The 20,546-nt window shown below is 40.4% G+C and overlaps 1 protein-coding gene across 3 annotated transcripts in view; it reads left to right on the plus strand.

The window, feature by feature from the left end:
* AKAP6 (A-kinase anchoring protein 6) overlaps positions 1 to 20,546 on the plus strand; it is a 439,998-nt gene that overhangs the window by 179,197 nt on the left and 240,255 nt on the right. For all 3 annotated transcript variants that reach the window (XM_019552170.1, XM_019552169.1, XM_019552171.1), the window contains exon 5: positions 9,684 to 9,806. In XM_019552170.1, coding sequence (XP_019407715.1) covers positions 9,684 to 9,806 — 123 coding nt within the window. The remainder of the gene's footprint in view (positions 1 to 9,683; positions 9,807 to 20,546) is intronic.

Genomic DNA, 20,546 nt, shown 5'->3' on the forward strand with positions numbered 1-20,546 from the left:
ACCCCGGTGCTCTTTCCTGCCAAGGCAGGGGGTCGGACTAGATGATCTACCTAGGTCCCTTCCGACTCTAGCTACTATGAAACTATGACCAAATTTTCAGTAGCAGGTACCATAAGAGGCCTGCATGATTAGATGTTACACTTGAAAAATATTTTCCTCTGTGGAATTTGTAGCCATTGAAGATAAACTCAATTGTTATTTTTCTGTTATGCCTCTGGAATTTGAAAAGGAGCTAAAATTAAAGGCACAGCATAAAGCAAAGTTCTGGCCTTGCACAGAAGTCTACAAACAAAGCTCTCTAGCAAGATAACAAGTAACATCACCATGACTCTATGAAGTACTTAACCTGTAGGTACAATTCACCATTAACATAACCATATTACTGGCAGCTTCACTGTTGACCATATGCCAGCATTTTTAATCGGAGCTGTTGCCTGTACCTTTATCAGTGCTAGTACTCGTATTGCTGCAGCCATAGTGGAAATGGCTTAGAAATACTAGGAGAGGTAGACTCCTATAAGCAAAGTCCAAATGAGAACTGTTATTCATTGACCCAAACTCTCAATGGCTCAACATAACCCTGTAGATACAACAGTTTTAAGCATAACAGTTACCCACGCATTGCATGCAGTATGTTCTGACTGCCAAGTATGAAATAAAACATATTTCAGTTAGCTCACTCACTTGTTTTGTTTTGGTAAAATACATTGAATTATTTTATTTCTAATTGTTTTGTGATTTGTAGTATAACTTGAATGAAGCGTTAGATATAAGAATCCAGTTGTTATGTTCAGTCAGTCCTAGAACCATCATGAAGTCTGGGGGACACATGGCAAGGAACTTTTTCTGTAATGACCTCTGGCTTCTTGGGGAGCTCTAAAATCTGTACCATGCATAGCTGTAGTGTTGCCTTCAAGTCTAGTTATACTGACCATAGCAGTTTGTACAGCCCCGTCCTCCTGAGTACCTGGTTTTCTTTGACTTACCTTTGCCTGTGAAGAAAGTGTACTTTTATCCCTTTGAAAAAGAAGTCCAGTGGGCAGGACTGAGTCCCTCCTGAGACTAATATGCAAGTCTTTTTGTGGCTAGACAAAGGGTTTTCTTAATGCCATTCTGTGATAGAAGTACCCTTAGAGCTAGCACATCACTGCACCTGCCCTTTTTGAGAGCTCAGTCTTTTTGTAAAATTGGGAACAAACTTACAGCTCTCTGTGTTTGCAACAAAACTGAACATTCATTTTTTAGTACACAGCCTCAAAACCAGTTCTTTTAAGACCCCAATCCTTTTGTCTGATAAAAAATGGGTGGAGGAGTAAAGAAGGATCTAGTGTACTGATTTAGCAACTGCTGTCCTGTGCCTTACAACTGAGATTGTAGTATAAGAGTCAGGATCTGTTTAAACTGGTACAGTGAGTTCCTTTACAGTTTCATGATTTTGTGCACAACTACTTCAATTTAGCATGCTTAGTACTGATTTAGATAGCTTGTCCTTCAATTGTTTGGAGATATTTCTTTTATACCTTGGTTCTAATTATTTCAATTATCTTTCTATCTTTATATAAAGAATCCACAGATAAATGAAATTAATAGTAGTAAAAAGTGTATCAGTATTAGGATTTCACAGTTTAAACTTAGAGGAAGCAACACAGTAAAAAATGGTGCATGTGTACAATACAACCCTAGTGGTTTAATTTATAAATAAAATTCAGCCCAGAAAGTGCTTACATTTTCTAAATGTTTCTTTAGCAGTGCTGAGAACGTTGCATTGCATTCTCTTTTTTATGACATACCTTTTGTGCTTGACACTTACACAACTAAATTTCAGTACAGGGGGGATGAAAACTTATGCAAGCTGCTTGGACAGGAAAAAATATTAAAACATTTGTTAATGTGTCTCCAGGTACCTTGCTGTATTCTGCAATGTTGAATATATCGCAACATTTCAGTTAACAAACAATCATTTTCCCTGTTGTTACTAGAGATCTGTGGTCTACTAGAAACCACCCCAAACCAAATTCTCAGACGAAATGTTAAAGCTTGAACTCATTTTGGTTAGGAAAAACATCTAGTAAAATGCTGTCTGTAGTGAAATGATAGCTATGGTAAAGCTACAACCCTTCTCAACTCAATTTAACTTAATGAAAGGTGAACTTCAAAGCCTAAATGAGACCATTGAAGTGCTAAAATTATTGAACACCAGATTTATTTTTCCTTTTCAGTCTGAGCAAGAAAGAGAAAATGTTGCAATATGACATTAAAATTTCACAGTTGAAATAAAGTCTGGAAATTTAAAATTCCAGAAGCAGGGTAACCTCAGTTGAGAGAGATGTGCACAATTTTCTGTTCCTGTTAAAGAAAACTGTATGGGTAGTTTTCTTTTGCCCCTGATGTGAAAAACTCCAAAAGTTTCTTAACTATTTAAGTCAGAACTTTATGGTCTCAAGAGGATTTATTTAATCAGCAGTCCCTGGTAAGATAGGTTAGTGAGTACATGGGACTGGATCATTCTTATGGTGTTTGAAACACGCATCTTACACATAATTTGGGGCCATTTGGGGACAGGCTGTCATCTTGCTAACCTTACACAAGGTGATGGAATTTGCCCCTGAATTGTTTCTCATTCTGGTCACTAAAAGCTGCCATGCTATTTGAGCCATAGGCAATTGTAGCTAATGCTGGTAGACAGTGGGGACTCTGAGAGAGATGCAATCTTAGCAGAGAACTGTTCAGTGAACTAAAACACAAAAAGGAAGCTTACAGGAATGGAAACTTGGACAGGAGGAATATAAGAATATTGTTCAGGCATGCAGGGATAAAAATCAGGAAAGTCAAAGTGCAACTGAAGTTGCAGCTAGCAAGGGATGTGAAGGGTAGCAAAAAGGGTTTCTACAAATATGTCATTAACAGGAGGAAGAACAAGTAAAATGTAGGTCCCTGACTGAATAGGGGAGCCAGCCTAGTGTCAAATGAAGAAAAGGCTGAAGTACTCAATGGCTTTGTTTAACCTCACAGGCAAGGTCAGCTCCCAAACTACACCTCGCAGCACAATTTTGAGAGAAGGTGAGCAACCGACAGTGGTGAAAGAACAGGTTAAGGACTATTAAGAAAAACATCACTTGTAAAAGTCCCTGGGGCCAGATGCGATGCACCCAAGAGTGCTGAGGGAGTTGGCCAGTGTGATTGCAGAGCTGCTGACCATTATCTTTGAAAACTCATGCTGGTTGGGAGAGGTCCCGAACAATTGGAAATGGGCAACTATAGCATTTCACCCCAAGAAAGGGAAGAACTACAGACTAATCAGCCTCACCTCAGTCCCTGGAAAGATCATGGAGCACGTCCTCAGGGAATCCATTTCTAAGCACTTGAAGAAGGTGATTAGGAACAGTCAGTATAGATTCACCAAGGGCAAGTCATGCCTGACCAATCTGATTGCCTTTTATGATGCGATGACTGGTTCTGTGGATGCAGGGAGCGGCAGATGTGATATTCCTTGACTTTATCAAGGCTTTTGATATTCTCACATACCATTCTCACAAGCAAGCTAGGGAAGTATGGCTTGGATGAATCCACTCTAAGGTGGATAGAAAACTTGTTTGGTCATCAGGCTTAAAGGATAGTAATCAATAGCTTAATGTTGGCACCCAGAATCAAGTGGGATGCCCCAGGGGTTGATCTGGGAGCCAGTTTTTTCTGCATCAACTATCTGAAAGTTGAGGGAGTGTACCCTCAACAATTTTCTCAAATATGTAATATCACCTAATCAGGAAATGGAAAAGAGCACTAATTACATCATACAAAAGAATGGAATATAGTATGCAGTCATATCCAAATTCTAAATTGATCAATAAATCAAAGTAGTAAAACAAGCTTTAAACAATATAGAATATTCTGCCATGGTCTCTTCATTTTATACAGTAATAAAGAACAACTTATAATACTTCTTCCTAAACCCTTCATGATTAATATTTTTCTTTGTCTATATTATTTCCTTCAACATTGTTTAGAAGCAGAAAGAGAGCTTAAAATTCCTTTTTCACCAAAAGGCATTTTTTTCTCCATGTTATAACTTCTGAGTTCCAATTTAGTCTAATTTTTTCTTAATAATATATGTTTGTTTGTTTTTAAAACTACATGGAAAAAATCCCTGTATATGACTCATTATCCATCTTCGAAATATGTTGTATTACCTGTATCTAAATAGTAATTTTGTTCCCCTTCAACCCATCTTGAAGGGGTAATGACTTCTTCAGTAAAAGCTAGATTGTGCCTTGAGCTACACACTTGTCCAGGACATACCTGAGGGTACTGAAGGAATTGGCCGGTGTCATAGCAGAACCACTGGCACAGCTGTTTGAGTGCTCGTGGTGCTTGGGTCTGGTTCCAGAGGACTGGAAAGGGGCCAATGTGGTCCCTATTTTCAAGAAAGGAAGGCCAGTTAGTTTCACCTCTATCCTTGTATTTGAAAAAATTATCAAGGATTATATTTGTGGGAGTCCAGTGGGAAAAATAATGCAGCAGGGCATTATCATGGGTTTGTAGCAGGTAGATCATGCCTGACTAATCTGGTTTATTTTTATGACCAGGTCACAAACACTTGGATTTTAGGAATGCCTTTGATACAGTATCTCACCCCATTCTCATAAATACATTAAGAGGCTGTGACTTAGGTGTTCACACAGTCCAGTGGGTGGCAAATTGGCTTGTGGGTCATACCCAGAGAGTGGTGGTGGATGGGTTGGTATCGACCTGGAGGGATGTGAGCAGTGGGGTCCTGCAGGGCTCAGTCCTTGGACATATACTCTTCAGTATCTTTATCAGTGATTTGGGTATGGGAGTGAGGTGTACTTTATCCAAGTTTGTGGCTAATACTAAATTTTGGGGCAAAGTGAACACACCAGAGGGTAGGGAATGACTGCAGGTGGACCCAGACAGGTTGAAAGAGTGTGCTGAACAGTAGGATGGAGTTCAACAAGGACAAATGCAGAGTGGTGCACCTACCGTGTAAAAATATCCAGCACACTTACTGGCTGGGAAGTGACCCTCTTGGCAGAACATCAGTGGAAAGGGATCTCTGAGTCATAGTGGACTCCAAGATGAACATGCATCGTCAGTGTGACGAAATCATCAGCAAAGCTAACTGCGCTTTATCATGCATTAGCAAATGCATGATGAATAGATCCAAGGAGGGGATACTTCCCCTCTATACAGCATTGGTCAGACCACAGGTGGAGTACTGCATCCAGTTTTGGGTGCCATACTTTAAGCAGGAAGTGGATAACCTAGAGAAGGTGCAGAGAAGGGCCACTCGTATGGTTAAGGGCCTGCAGGCCAAGCCCTATGAAGACAGACTAGGGGACCTGGATCTCTTCAGCCTCTAAAAAAGAAGGCTGAGAGATGATCTTGTGGCCACCTACAAATTCTTTAGCGGGGGCAGCAAGGAACTGGAGATGCTCTGTTCACCAGGGTGCCTCCTGGGGTAACAAGGAACAATGGTCACAAACTGACAGAGAGCAGATTTAAGCTGGACATCAGGAAAAACTTCTTCATGGTAAGTGTTGCCAGAATCTGGAATGGGCTACCAGGGGAGGTGGTGCTCTCTGCTACCTTGGGGGTCTTTAAAAGAAGACTGGATAGACATCTGGCTGGGGTCATCTGACCCCAGCACTCTTTCCTGCCCAGGGCAGGGGGGCAGACTTGATTATCTGATGAGGTCCCTTCTAACCCAAGCATCTATGAATCTATATCAGAGGGAATAAGACCCCTAATTTATACCTCTCTGCAGACCATCTGAACCTTTGGGCTAGGGACAGACATTCTAACCTGCAGAGACTGAACCAATTTGTAAGTGGATAGACATTCACTTTTAATTCAGGAAATGCAGGCACATGCCTGCAGTGGCTCAGGCTATAAGCTGGGGGGCACTAGAGTGAGCCATCCCTTCACTTCCACAGTCCTGAGCTGAAAAAGGGCATGGCCAGGCCCCGGCAGGACACTATGTTTAGGGAGGGGTTTAAACTACCACCCTGGCCTGACAGTCCCCAGCTGGGATGTGCCTGGAGGGAGAGGGGGAGGCAGCCCTCGCCAGGCTTTCTCCCCTGCTCAAGGGGTGGGAGTGTTGCCTGCCCCCAGGCCCCAGCCCCTGGTTACCACTCTGAGGCAAAAGGGGGCAGGGGTGAATGCCTGCAGAAGCCAGGGGTAGTTTTGGTGGCAGCTACTCTCAGTGGGGGCATGTGCCCCTTTCCCTGTGTCTTGCCCCCATGTGTCACCTATGATGGATGCCTCTCAGCATTAGCTAGCATGGGGGTGGTGTGACCATGACCAGATGCTGCCTGGGGTCTGTGGCGCTAGGGTCCATGCTCTGGGAGAGGGGAGGCTGTGAGCAGACGCTGCTGTGCCTGCAGCCTTCACCTTGTCCTCAGCCAGCCAAAGCTCCAGCTAGGGAGGAGAGGGGCAGGACCAGCCCTGTTCTCTGAAGCAGACAACTCAGCTCAGCCCAGCCCAGGGTTGAAAAGCATGCTGGGAGACTCTGATTTAACTTTAACCAGGAAGGGTTCTGGGACTCAAGTTCCATAAATTGGTTTGACCCAAATCAGTTAAGTCTGATATTACATTCAACCAGGTTTATCTTAAACCAGTTTTGGCCATTTTGAAACTGGCTTATGTCCACTGAACTTAGGTTCTGTTACAGGTTTAAACCAGTTTCTGATCATTTAAAACAGTTTGTGTGTAACTTCTGTCCCTAGCCTTGATCTATCAAGTGCTTCCTGCTCCCATTCTTCTCTGAACAGGTGAGCTAAGGAAGGGCAAATTTTCCCTCTAGTTACAACCCTAATGCTGGCCAGGATAATAGAGTCGGTGATGGGGCTTTTCAACCAGATATTTAGCTTCAGATGGAGCTCTATATTGTTTAAAAGCACTGGCTTCAGTTTCAAAGCCTGTTGTAGCCACATCTTGATTTGCAGACAATGGAAGTTCAGCACCAAAACCAGGTTGAAGTCTTGTCTTTGGCACCAGCCCTGATCTAGTTGACTGTGTTGGCACAGGTTTCAGTTTCCATGAGAGTTGCCTTCTAGGCAGAAATGTTTCATGTCACTGGCCATGTGATGATAAAGGTGGCCTTTGCCTACTAGCATCAGGCTATTAAATAAGTAACTTGAAGCCATAGGCAGTACTGTGAAAAAATGTGGAAAAATGTTTTGGTCATTAGTTTGTGACAAATGAATTTATGATTATTGTGTCCCACCATAAAATTGAGTGTAACTTGAGATTTAAAAAATGTGGAAAATATGAAAATGTAGAAATCTACCTGATCTCTTAAAGCTCCAAATAAGTTACCTTCATTTCCATTGTAATTAATTAGCCAATCAGTTTTCCCTTTTAATTTTATCAGAAGCCAAATGCCAAATCCAAAGACTCTTGTCAAATGGAATCACTGGCCAAAGTTTCAGAAAAGAACAGCAAGTTCTACAGATAAGGGTTTCTTAGGATTTTAATAAGAGCTTATTCTCTTTGTCTGAGTGTTTAAATGCAAAATTTAGAATTCCAGTTTAGGTGCCTACATTTCAACCTTAGGCTCCTTGCTCAGGTCATGTTAAAATAATCTGTACACAGACACCTTTTGTAAGGCTGACAGTGCTCCTTTAAAGCCTCCAGATGGTGCTGTTTACTCAGACATTGAGATTTAGAAACTGGACAACGTTATCCATCCTCAGACAGTCATTTTCAGTGTCAGGCTTTCGTTTTTTAAATTATTTTCAGTTTCTACAGATGTGTTCTTTTGAATGGATTCAATAAAATTTTATAGCCTTCATTTGAAAAATAGTAGGATTATTGTGATTTGTGCTTTCTAGCAGAAAATATTTCTCCATGACAGGGACATAGCCAGGGTTAGAGCTCACTGTTCTCTGCTCATGCCTCTCCTTGATGCCCACCAAGGAGTTAGATCTCACTGTTCTCTGCTTATGCCTCTCTTTGGCGCCCACTGTATGCACATTTACTTTTAGCAGGGATTTTAATTTGCGTAACAAAACTGTTGTTTGAATACTTATTTTATTTAAGAAAGGCTTCTGGCTCATGGTACCTTTGCATACTCTTATATATAATATTCAGGCCTCAAACCACTCTTCCAACAGCCTCCTACTCCATACCACAGATTTTTCAGGTCATATACATGGTCAGGGTTCTTTCTCCTTGTGTGGCAAATACAGGCCTTATTAGATGTGGCACATTTCACAGCAAATAGAAAATATATTCAACATCTAAAATACTGGTAGTGGAGGGTTTTGAAATACAAATATGAAATAACAAATATCAAAAATACAGGTATTTTATGGGACAGGCATATTTCACCATTCGCCTTTGGTACTAGAGATGAGCAGCATCCTATTTTTGAAATCCTGAAATATTCAACATTCTCTTAAAATATATAGTAACTACTTTAGGCAGGTGTAACAGTTCTACACTAGTAAAACACATGAAAACTTTGTTTATTCACTATTTTATGCTTATGAAACCAGCTTGTCTCTCAAGGACAATATTACTATTGTTCTTCAAAAAATAACCAGTTATGTGAATAGCTGTAAGACAGTACCCTTGCAGGTTCTGTGGTTAGAGACATAACAACGGCCTAATTCTCACTAGCACCACTTCCATTCTCTCTCAAAACAAAACAAACAAAAAAAACACAACCCACTTCAAAAGGGCTTAAGTGTCTTAGACTTCTAAGTCCCATTTCAATAAGATTTAGTCTGCTAAGTGCTTGGGCCCCATTTGTGGATGGGACTGTAATTCCTCAGATACTTGGGCACCTTTTGAAACTGTTAACCTAAATTTATTTTTAACTGCAAGTTGAGCTAGTAACTAACTATCTGATGTCCATAAATATGAAGATCATGACATATCAAACCTGAATGATTATCATGTCTGAACATTAATGTAATTCATGGTTGATAATCTATCATGCAGAAAAAAAATGCCAAAATTATGTCTGGTTTTGCTTTTGTTCTGTGCAAAAAACAAGAGCAATCATGTGAAATCTTCCAGGAAAAAAAATTTTAAAAATGTTCAGGGGGGTGAAAAATAGTGACTTTCAACCATTCTTATGCCAAACCATCTGTACTGGTTGACCAGCAGTACTTATTAAGTGCTTACATTTGGCCTTACCTATTGCTTAGTTTGTTTTTGCCAAGTCTCACCCACCTGTGTACTCTGACAAGAATCAAGTGGCTTAAGTACTTCCAGCTATTCCTTCTCCCTACTGAACCATTGCATCTCAAGGCAACTTTGTTCAATACTGTCCTCTACCCAGAAATGGCTGTAAAAGGGATGCAGCTGCCATACTTGGCTTCTGAAGAGAGAGCTTGCAGCCCATCTTTCCTCCCCACACACAGCTAGTACCATGTTCCATAAAAAAAAACAAACCAGGGTCTCACCACAACATCATGATCAATCTCTCTCAAGAGTGCATCATCAACTATCCCCAGACAGTCTGAGCAAAGTCCTGAACCAGAATTCTTAGAAAGACACCAACCCATTTTTATCATTCTTTGCCTGGTTATGAGGACAAGATTTCACTGTGCGATGCAATCCTGGTTTTTAAAAAAAATAGAATATTCATTTTCCGTGTTGTCATTTTCCTAACAAATATGTTTTTTCTTTTTCTTTCTTTGTTCTTATCTGGTAAGGGGTTTGTAAGCAAGCTGGATGAATTCATTCACTGGTTAAATGAAGCCATGGAAACGACAGAGAATTGGACTCCTCCTAAAGCAGAGACAGACAGCCTTAAACTATACCTGGAGACACACTTGGTAGGACAAGATTTTATTGCGATTGCTATCAGTAATTGAAGTGTTCTGCTATGCTTTCTTTTAGTAGATTATTTTTTTTCTAATTACTGGTATGCACCTATATTTTAATACAATATTTATAGCATGGCAAATTGTTGTAGTCAAGATTCCAACAAAATTATCATCTCTGTAAAAAAGAAAATTCCTTGTATTTATGGCATATGTGAACCAAAAGCTCCCTTTGAAAATGAAATTAGAAAACTGAATTGCATTGCAATTCAGAAATTATCTTCAAAAAATGAAAGAAAATGGAAACAATGAAAGGTAAAGAATAATGGTGTTTCTGCTAGCAATTCTAGGATTCTTGCTAGGATTCTTGTAATATTAATGAAGCTCTCATTATCAAGCAAATCTTTTTCTACCTTCCATATTTTTAACCATGGCACAGATTCATTTAAATAAAATATTTTAAAAGATTATTTCAATCATTTTAGCTTATGTGCATTTCTATCATGTAATTAATACAACTGTCAGTATCCTTGTTCTTGTGCAAAAACCAAAACATTGGGTGGAAGTGGAAAACACTTGGATGAATAAGCTTTTGAATATATTACTGGCAAGAATTACAGATTGATAAACCTCATGAGGTTTTACTGAACATTTCTAACAGCTGATACTGGTTATAAGGAGGTAAAACAAACTACTATAGTTGAATTGTAATAAAACATGAAAAGCAACTATATTGTCAAATTAAATGAGATTTTTAGATGCTGAAAATTCCACACTTAGATTTTTTCCTTAATTCTAGAAAACGCATAGGATAGAGCTCTTCCTGTCTGTGGAGAATGAGATTTTCTTCTTGATTGAGATTTTTGGTGCTATACTAATGCAGACAATAAAATAAATGTTCCTTAAAGAAAAGTGCAGTGTCTAGAAAGGCCATCACACCTCAATAGCTAAAATACTGAAGTGTGTGTGTGTGTGTGTTACAAAATGAATTTTTCAAATATTTTTTGGAAACTCCAATAACTGTTTCCGTATCCGCAGTCAGGTAATGCTATTGCTTAGGTTACTAGGAGCAATATTTATTGGAGCTTTTTAGGTAAGCACCCTTTGGTGCTTACATGTCTATTTGGGTAATGTAGAATAGGAGGGGAGAAGAGATGAGGGGGGGTGAAAATCAGTTTCCCCCTTTGACAACATTGGAAATCTATAATTTTCTAATGCCCTGATAAGATCAGATAAGATCAAATAAGATAAACTGTATTTGATTAAATTAAACCCACTCACCCAACATTTTTCCCGAAGACCAGAGTTAGGTCCAATTCAGTTACTAATCATTTTATTTTTTTTAAACTAGAAAAAATGTGCATCTACTAACTGGAGTTATCTCAAGATGCATAGAGTATGTAACATGATCTTGAAAAATGCTTATCTTGAAGAATGGAGAGGTTCAAAATGTTAACATCAAATACTAGAGTATTTCAGTTTCTGAACACATGGAGAGCAACAATACTGTCCAGTAGGGTTGTGCAAAGCTTCAGTTGCTAATTCAGTTCGGAGGAGATTTGGCCCAGTTCGGCGGTTGAATCTCTAAATCCAAATAGAATCAGGAGACCAATAAAAAGATCTGAATCAATCTGAAGCCTCCAAATCAATTTGGAAAAGCTTTGAAGGAGATTTGGAGATTCAGGCAGTCCACGCTCGCTGCCACAAGGAACTGGACACAGACTCCATGCCAGTAAGTAGGAGGTGGGGGGGATGGAAAAAGGGGGCGGGGACTATGGGGGGACCCCTGCCTGCTCCCCCACCCCCTCAAGCAGTTCACGAACTCCACCCACTCTCCCAGACACATCAATGGCTGCCCTACCTGGCCCCAGCATCCCAACACTTAAAAAAAGAAAAGAAAAAAAGCCTTGCATTCACCAGCTGCTCCAGCAGTTGTCAGGGCTCCCGGGAGCTCATGGCAGAGGCCCCCCCATGCAGCACAGAGCAGTCAGGTGTGCAGCAGGGATCACTGCCCCACCTGGCAGAAGCCAGTGAGTGTGGGGCTTTTTTTTTTCTTTCAAAGTGCCAGGATGCTGGGGCTGGGCGGGGCAGCCATTGATGGGGCTGGGAGAGTGGGCAGGGGATGGGGCCTATTTGATTTGGAGATTCAGCTGATTTGCACAGCGGCCAAACCTCCAAATCAGATTTGGGTCAGTGATTCAAATCACCAAATCGAATCACTGTCCCCTGAATCAGCCAAATCTGAATCAGAAGCGAATACTAGCTGCTTTGCACAGGCCTACTGTCCAGCTCTGTTAAAGAAAAAAAAAACCCTGAAAACCTGGATTGCTTGCATTTTGGTTTGTTTTATTTAAAAAAAAAAAAAAAATAACAGTGAACCTTTAGCCTCATTTCTCCTTGAATTTAAAATAACATGTGCTGTGGTATTCCCTTTCTCTATAGTGGAATATTGAATTATTAAAATAGGGAATATTTTTGTAATGGGAAGATAGATTTACTTGTATTAATTAGAGTGTCAGCTTTTCACTGGTATTGGTCTGACAGAAAATCTAATCTGTGTTTAAACAGAAGCATATGAACTTCAATTCACATTAAGTTCAGTGTTAAAAATTCCTCTTGGTTTAGCATTCTAAGTCAGTTCTGATCAAAGGCATTGTGAGCCTTTCTTCTGTTTTTGCCAAGTCTTTCCCACGTATGAACTCTGACAAGGATCAAGTGGCTTGAGTACTTCAGGCTAGTTTGTCTCTCTATTGGACCATTCCCTGTCATGGAAACTTTATTCAATACTTTCTTCCACTCAAAAGTAGCTGTAAAATGGAGGCAGCTGCCACACTTAGCTTTGTGAGGGGGCTTAACCCCCTCAGGGTTTTTTTGTTTTGGTTTGGTTTTGGTTTTGGTGTGGTTTTTTGTACAAGGCAGGTTTTATAAATTTGAATGCTTTCTGCTTCTAGAAATTGTTTTTTTGAAGGAGAGGGTGCTTACCTGATTTCTGGTTCACTCCTTTGTGAGCTTCCAGACTGTAGCAGTATGTTATTTTAAGCCTTCTGGTATGAGGTTCAGTTTTGAGTTGACCTACCAAATAAAGAAACAAACTTCCTCCCCACAGATTGCATCTAGTCTAGCAAACTTCATGTCCATGATTTCCCGTAGTCCAGTTCCTTTGGTGGTGTCAATAGTGGAAACTGTACTGTAGCCATGTCATAGACATTTTTATCTAATAAAAATAAGACCTTAGCCCTGGCTCAAATTGTCATTGCCACCTGTGACCCTGCTCTGTTTGAAACACCTGGTTGCAATAGAAAGTCAAGTGTCAATAAAAAGAATATTTTGCACTCATTGCTTAACTCCCTGCTGTCACCATCTGCAGTGGAGAAAAAAGGATATACAGATGAGGGAAAGATAATTTGCTTTCTTTCTACCTATCTGGATGCTCTCACAAGAATGGCACTAGTACAGTTTTCCAAAGGGCTCATAAATTCTTGCATGTCAAGTTCTGCACCTTCATTTCAGGATCAGAGCAGATTACTATTAATATACAATAAATGTTAAGGCCTTCCCTTTCCTAAAATGGATTAAGTTAGAATCCTCCTTTCCATCCCAAGTTGTATCTCACACCTTCCTGTGAGAAACCTTTTTACCTTTGGGTAGGTAGTTTAAATATGGCTCGGATACCAGTGAATGAAACTGACTGGAGTACTGACTTTCATCTACAGCAATCTTCTAATCTGGGAGAATTTATTTTTTGTTTAGAATCAGGGCAAGAGCCAAAACCTAGAAATTTCCAGAACTCTCTAATTCCCAGGTATTTCCTTTCATATAATTATATTTCATTTTACTCATAATGTTCCTCAAAGAAAGTGTATTCCTTGGGATCCCCTGCAGCTGCTTACTGGTATTGAAATGATTCTTGTTAGGTTTCCAAGTGTCCACTACAGAATAACAGCAGTGAATCTGATCAGAGTGAACTTAGGAACCCCTACCATGGAACCTCTGATTTCCCAGCAGGCTCCCAAGTGAACTGATCAGAAAAATTAATTAAACCAAGATATTTTTGGAAAATATTTTTGGTTTGACAGATTAGTTTGTTTTGTCAGAAAATTCTCAACTGGCTCTACTAGGGAACAGAAGTCAGGTAGGTAACAGTATATGTGAACTACTAGTCTCAATTAAGTTCTTAGTGAAAAGTTACCTTCATCAAAAGATGTAGACACAAATTGCTTGAATTCTTTTTATAATGAACAGGACTGTCAGGATGGATGAGATTTTTCACTATAAGCGCTGGTCTTTGTAGGCCAAGGTTGAGACTTATGGGTGGGATGTTTGACATGAAGCTCTGCTGCCTATACTTTGTGTCTTGTAAATTGATTAAACTAGACTTACCTAGCACCTTGCATGGCCATATTTGTTTAATCATTCAGATGGGTAAAGACAATTAGTTCTGTAACCACTCTTATGACATTGTCCAGTAACCCATATGTCTGTAGATATAAAATACTACTCACAACAACTGAAAACAAAACCACATTCACCCCTCTAATATTCATATACTTTAAAATTTATAGACAGTCTTAGCTTGACCCAGGTAAAACCACACAAAGTAATTATGAAAATACAGCTAGAAGCGGGGGAAAGGGAAAATGTAAGTACACATTCTGAAGCAGGAATTCTCAGTGTAATGGATATGACCACTATAACTTTATGATTGTATTAAAAGAGGGAAGGGTTCTAGCAGTTCTAGCTGTCTGGAAGAGATGTTACAGGGAATCCCATTATGGAAAACTTGACGCACACTCCTTTAAAAGTAGACTTAACAATATAATGGCAAGAAATATGCTAGGGCTCTAATTCTCTGAAGGAAGGCAACTGTAAAGCCAGGCCATTTTCTTTCTTGAGAGTATTCAGAAGCTTAAGAAACTCTCACCCAAGATAATTGGTATTGTATTGTTTTTTAAGAATAGCATCCAAACACAGTTTTCAGATGCAAGGAAGACTGAGCTGTCTTTGGAAAAAAATAAAAATGACAGATGTCTTCAATGGAGAAATCCATATAGAAATTGCAAAGCAAAGAAAAATATATGTGAAAATGTGGGAAATTTCTTCTGGAGTGGGTAAAATGAGAATGATTCAGCATTGTGCTTCTGGTCTGACATAGTTACTACCACCATTTGTCTTGTCCATTGCTTGCTTTTTCTCCATTTTTTTCTGATCCCTCTATAAGCACACTTTCATTTTTTCCTTCCTGTCTGTCAGTGTCTACCTGATGGCTTCGGATCTCTCTTCCTCCTGTAGCTGAAGACCACCACATGCTGCCTGGGGCAGAGGTAGCTGCATAGGACTAGCTCTTAGAATCTCTCACAGCCCAGCTCAGTGCCCTTGAGACAGGGAATGGAAATATAGTCCTATGAATTAATGCCTTCGCTTGGCATTGTGTACATATAAGATGTTTCTTTGGCCAGTAGCTTTGGAACATTGTCAGCAGGAGGGTGACTTCTCAAGAAGTCAGATGCTGCTTTATCTAAAACCATGGGAAGACATTTGCATTGGACGAAACAGACAGATTTAGGATCATACTTTATTTTTCACCAACAGCCCAAATCATTGGTCAGGAGCTACCCAGAATAAAAAGCATCATTTTAGACCTCTGAGTTGTAGATTTAGATACTTATACCATATATGACACAAATCCATATGTATGCAAGTAAGGTAATACTTCCTCAGAAATCAAGTCAGTGAGTTAGAAAATATGCTCGTATTATAAAAGTTTGAAGAGAAATGAAAATACTGAGCACGTGGAAAGATGCCACCAAGAAAGAATCTTTTGAAAACTGGATTCTGATTTACTTTACCTTTCATAACTCTTCTGTTTCAGTTATGCTGATTTCTGCCCATTGGCTCTCTGATCAAAAGCAGCTTCTAAACAGACTTCATGAACAGTCATGGTGGTAGGCAAATCAGTTTGAATCAAAACCAGCTTCCTGAAGACAGCTCATGAACAGAAAGGATATTTCTAGATAATACTGTCTCACTTGTGAAACCAGATGGATTTTTTTACCAGCCCAACAAATAGGAATTCATGCTGCTATTCTTTACCCAGCCCATTTGTGGGCACATTCATTCCCATGCAGAAATTGTTGCTTTTGGTAGAGCAAAGAAACAAGTAATAATTGAGGAAATGGGAATGACTGTTGCAAAAGAATCAAAAAATGTTTATTAAGCTGTTAAATTCATGGAAGCCTACAGGTTTTGATATTGTAATCTTTATTTTAACATTTTGTTATTACTGCAATGCTCTGCCTTGCTTTGTTCAGCTTCCTAATTATGTGGCAGCTTTTTGTCTCCTATTAGGTCTTTAGGCTGCAGGCTGTTCTGTGTCTGGTAGCATACTGAAAACAGGGTATAGGGCAAAACTGAAGTATTTCTAAATATGAATGGTACCTTTTTGCAATCATGTTGATAACTGAAAGATTTTTTTTTCTCCAGGAGTAGCTACAGACTAATAGAATTACGTGCAGAAACTTCCTCTTTCAGAATGGCTATCACTTTGTATTGTTCTCAGTAAGATTTAGACCACAGGCTGCCTTCAGTTAGCTGGCAAGTATCTCCCTTTGTTCTTAATGACACTGAGGGTACATACATACCATATTTACTTGAATATAAGACAAGGTTTTCTTCACTGATCAGTATGGGGAAAACAAGCTCCTCATCTTACATTCACACACAAGGAAACCTCATTAAATACATTGTCTATCATTAAACTGCTGCCAAAAGCAGCATGTGCTCAGTAATGGAAACCAACTACGAAGCTGATTAAATGCAGCCAACACTAAGCATGACTATAAAATACATGGCCCATATTGGGCAAACATACTGATGGGAACCCTTTTTTAAAAATTATTATGAAAGTACCAAAAACTAAAAAAACTGCTTCTATCAGCTTACATTGTGTTACGAAAAGAACTACATCAATTACAGGCCAACAAAATAATAAAATACGCTTCCATCAGCTTACATTACCATATAAAACCTACATCAACTAAGAAGAAAATGAAACAATGAGGTGTTAAAACTTTAAAAATTGCTTCCATCAGCTTCAACAAATAAGACCAACAAAAACAGAATATTTATACACTTTCCAACAATTCTCCCCTTCCCCAAAATCCCTTTAATCCAGGGGCCTGGACACTTTTTAACTACTGCATTATTCCCTGTCACCTTCCAAGCTTGTGTATTAATGCCTGTCACCCCTTGTCCCATGTATATTTCTTGTTTTAGCCCTATCACACCTTTCCCTACCCAACCCCTGGCCTGAGGCTATAGCTCCACCGCCTCTCAGGGCTCATCTTTTCATCCTCCTAGATCTACTGGGGATCTCCATTCTTCTTTTTGTCGATAAATCCATCACCTGCTCCTTACCTGGTTCTCTTGTGTCCTGCCAGCAATACCACCCCAGTTTGCTCAAGCCCAAACACAAGGTATCTTGTACCTAGAATTCCAGTTGTTGCAAGACTAGTAAGTTTCTTTTCTTCCTCACTGCTGCGTGAAGACTCAGTATGGCTTTCCATACTTCCTCTGTCCTCCCTCTTGGCCCTGGCCCACACTCCACATAGAACTGCTACTACAGCAATTTGGCTCTTAGCCCCCAGCCACTTTAGGAGTTTCTTTGTCTTACCCCCGAGCATTCTCACAAACTGACACTTTTACAACACATGCCATATGCTTTCTTTTCCACAACACATTTTTCTGCTGCGTTTGGCTGTTCTACACAATCCCTAGCTGTAATGGAGGAGCCATACCAGCACAATCTGATGTGCTAGTAGTATGCTAGTAGCCAACCAAAGTCCTGGTGCTGCTTCTGTCAGCTTTTTTCAAACAACTCCCTCCAAATTATCTGCCACTGGGGACACAGTTCCCTTTTCCCTGACCCAGGTCTTGTTTTTTTTTTAGGGTCCACTAACTCCTTTGCGGCTATTGTCTGCATCCCACACTGATTCACAAATGTTACAATCTTTTTGTACACGGGCAGCATTATCCAAGCCCAGGATCATCAGAATGACCTTTTGCATGCATTGTATATATATTGCAATAATGTCCTTAAATAGTGCCAGACAAATACAGCTCAATTGGTACCCTCTTATCCCTTCTGTGCAGCACAGACTGACATATTTTGCATAAACACACAAAAATACATATGGGAAGCCCCATCCTCCCTTCAATTTCTCCTTGTATAACATTGTTCTCCTACGCTTTTCTTTTTGGCTTTCCAAAAGAGCACCAACACTTCCCATTGAATTCTACACAGTGTAGCCTATAACAGAGGGAACATCATGCCTACATATGATTGGGAGTACCACCACCTTAATTACATTTACCCACCCTGCCACTGACAGTCTGTAGTCATACCAGCTCCCCAGTTTTTATTTCACCTTCCCTTTCACCTTCTCCCAGGATGCTTTGTCTGTCAGTCAAGTGTCCACCTCCACTCACAATACCTTGATTTGGTCCATTGTGACCTGTAACCCCAGTTTTCCTGTTCCTTCCATCTTCCCACCACTAGGCACTTCCTTATTTGTATGTTTAGTTTTGCCCCAATGCCTTTCCATATTCATTTGTATATCTTATTGCCCATTCTAGGGACATGCTGTCTCTTCCATGTTGTGTATGGATATTAACATCATCCGTATACAACATACATTTTGCTTGCATGTCCTTTCCCCCAGGGATTGGCATGCCCTCCAACACATGATCTGTCCTGATCCTCTGTGCCAACAGCTTGATGACACATATGTATTGGAGTGGAGACAGGGGGCACCCCTTTTTCATGCCTGATCTGATCTTGGCTTCCTTCATTAGATAGCCATTCACTTCTACCCTACGCTGTGCTCCTTTGTATAAAATCTTGTTCCAAATTAGAAACTTTGGTAGGCCTCCCTTTTTGTTTAGAGTACCAAATAAGAACTCATAGTTCACCCAGTCATACATTCTTTCTAAATAAATATTTAGGAGTGCACATTCAATCCTCATTCTTGACAGTACCAAATCACTTCTTTAGTAACAGAGCTATAGTTACCACTCTACCAGGGACTGTGGAAGCCTGGTCACCGTGAACCACCTTTACCATGACTTTTTAAAATCTATTCACTAACACTGACGAATTATCTTGTAATCTAAGTTCACTAAAGTGATTGGCCTCCAGTTCTCCAAATTTTTCTCCTTTCTTGTACAATAATGTTATTATTTTTGTGTTCTTACCTGCATCAAGCTGCTCATTTTCCAGAAACTCCTGGAACACTGCTAACAGTTCCGGGCTTACGATGTCCTAAAAAGTCTTGTAAAATACTGCTGGGACCCCATCATTCCCTGGGCCTTTCTTGTCTTGAAGGTTTGGGTTGCCCCCCATAGTTATTCCAATGTCCATATCTTCTTCAGCTGATGCCTCTCACTATCCTCACTTCATCTCTGCACTGCCATAATACATATTCTTAAATCTCCTTCAGGCAAAATAAGAGGACCATTTTTCTCTTTCCTCCACCCACATGGCCTTTGTAAGGAAATGTTTCTCTATCCTTTCTCTCTAAGCCACTCCTTCAATAGGGTTTTTTTGTCTCTCAAATTTCTTCCACTATTGGGAATTCCTTCTCTGCCAGTTATAGGAGGTGCTGCACTGCAATATTGTAAACCTCCTTGGCTTTTTCCAGGCCCTGGCCTGGGCTTTTCCATGTATTCTGAAAAATGTCTCACATTCTTTCTTTAACTTCTTCCCATCATCTCACTCTGTTTCCTTGCTCCCCATTCTTGAGAGTAGCATTGTTCCAAGTTCATGACCACCACATCACCAATGGTCTTCTCCACCTTTTTGGTTATGTCACGTCAAGGTCTTCTCACTCACTACAAGTTGTTGTAAAGTGGGATTTTACCTTGGAGGTGTTGCTCAGTGGTTTCCCTTGGACCCCAGCTGACTCTGCTGTCATGTCTTGTGTGGGGTTCCTCCTGCCCTACACCCCAATCCTTTACACACAGGTGTTATGGATCAGTGTTGATGATATTCTGATATGATGCAGCCCCCTCCCACGGTGCTAAGGCCTGGTAACGAGGACACTGGCAGGAGGTCTGGCTGTGGCCCTGTAGGCTAGTGAAAATTACAACACAACAATAATTCAACTAAAAGAGCTCAGATGATTTGGGGGCAAGACAATGATGCCTGCCAGGCCAAGTGCTTTCCTTCAGCACATGGGTTTTTTTGGTGGCAGGTGCACCCTTCCCTCACATGGTCTCACATCCCAAAGGCCCCTTTGTTGGCCATTTGTCTTGGACCGGATTCCACCTGGCCAAGTACACACATCCACAGGAGGCCTCAAATGCCTCTACACAAATGCTCATAGTATGGGTAATAAGCAGGAGGAACTCACCCTCCTGTTGGCTGACACCAGCCCGGACATAGTGGGGATTACGGAAACGTGGTGGGACGCAACGCATGATTGGGCAGTGAATGTCAAGGGCTATAGACTGTACAGGAGGGACAGGATTGGAAGGAAACATGGGGGCGTGGCATTTTATATTAAGGAGGAATATGCATCCTCGTCAATTAGCAAGGAGTCAGGGGACAGACACTCTGAAATGCTTTGGGTTAGAGTACAAGGCAGTCGAAGGGAAAGAAACTTAATGGTGGGAGTCTACTACAGACCTCCCAACCAGGGAGAAGAGCTTGACCAGGAATTCTTGGGTCAGCTCACAGAGGTAGTGAAGGCTAAGGAT

The sequence above is a fragment of the Crocodylus porosus genome, unplaced genomic scaffold (genome assembly GCF_001723895.1).
Source record: "Crocodylus porosus isolate Cpor-Errol unplaced genomic scaffold, CroPor_comp1, whole genome shotgun sequence".
Classification (NCBI taxonomy): Eukaryota; Metazoa; Chordata; order Crocodylia; family Crocodylidae; genus Crocodylus; species Crocodylus porosus.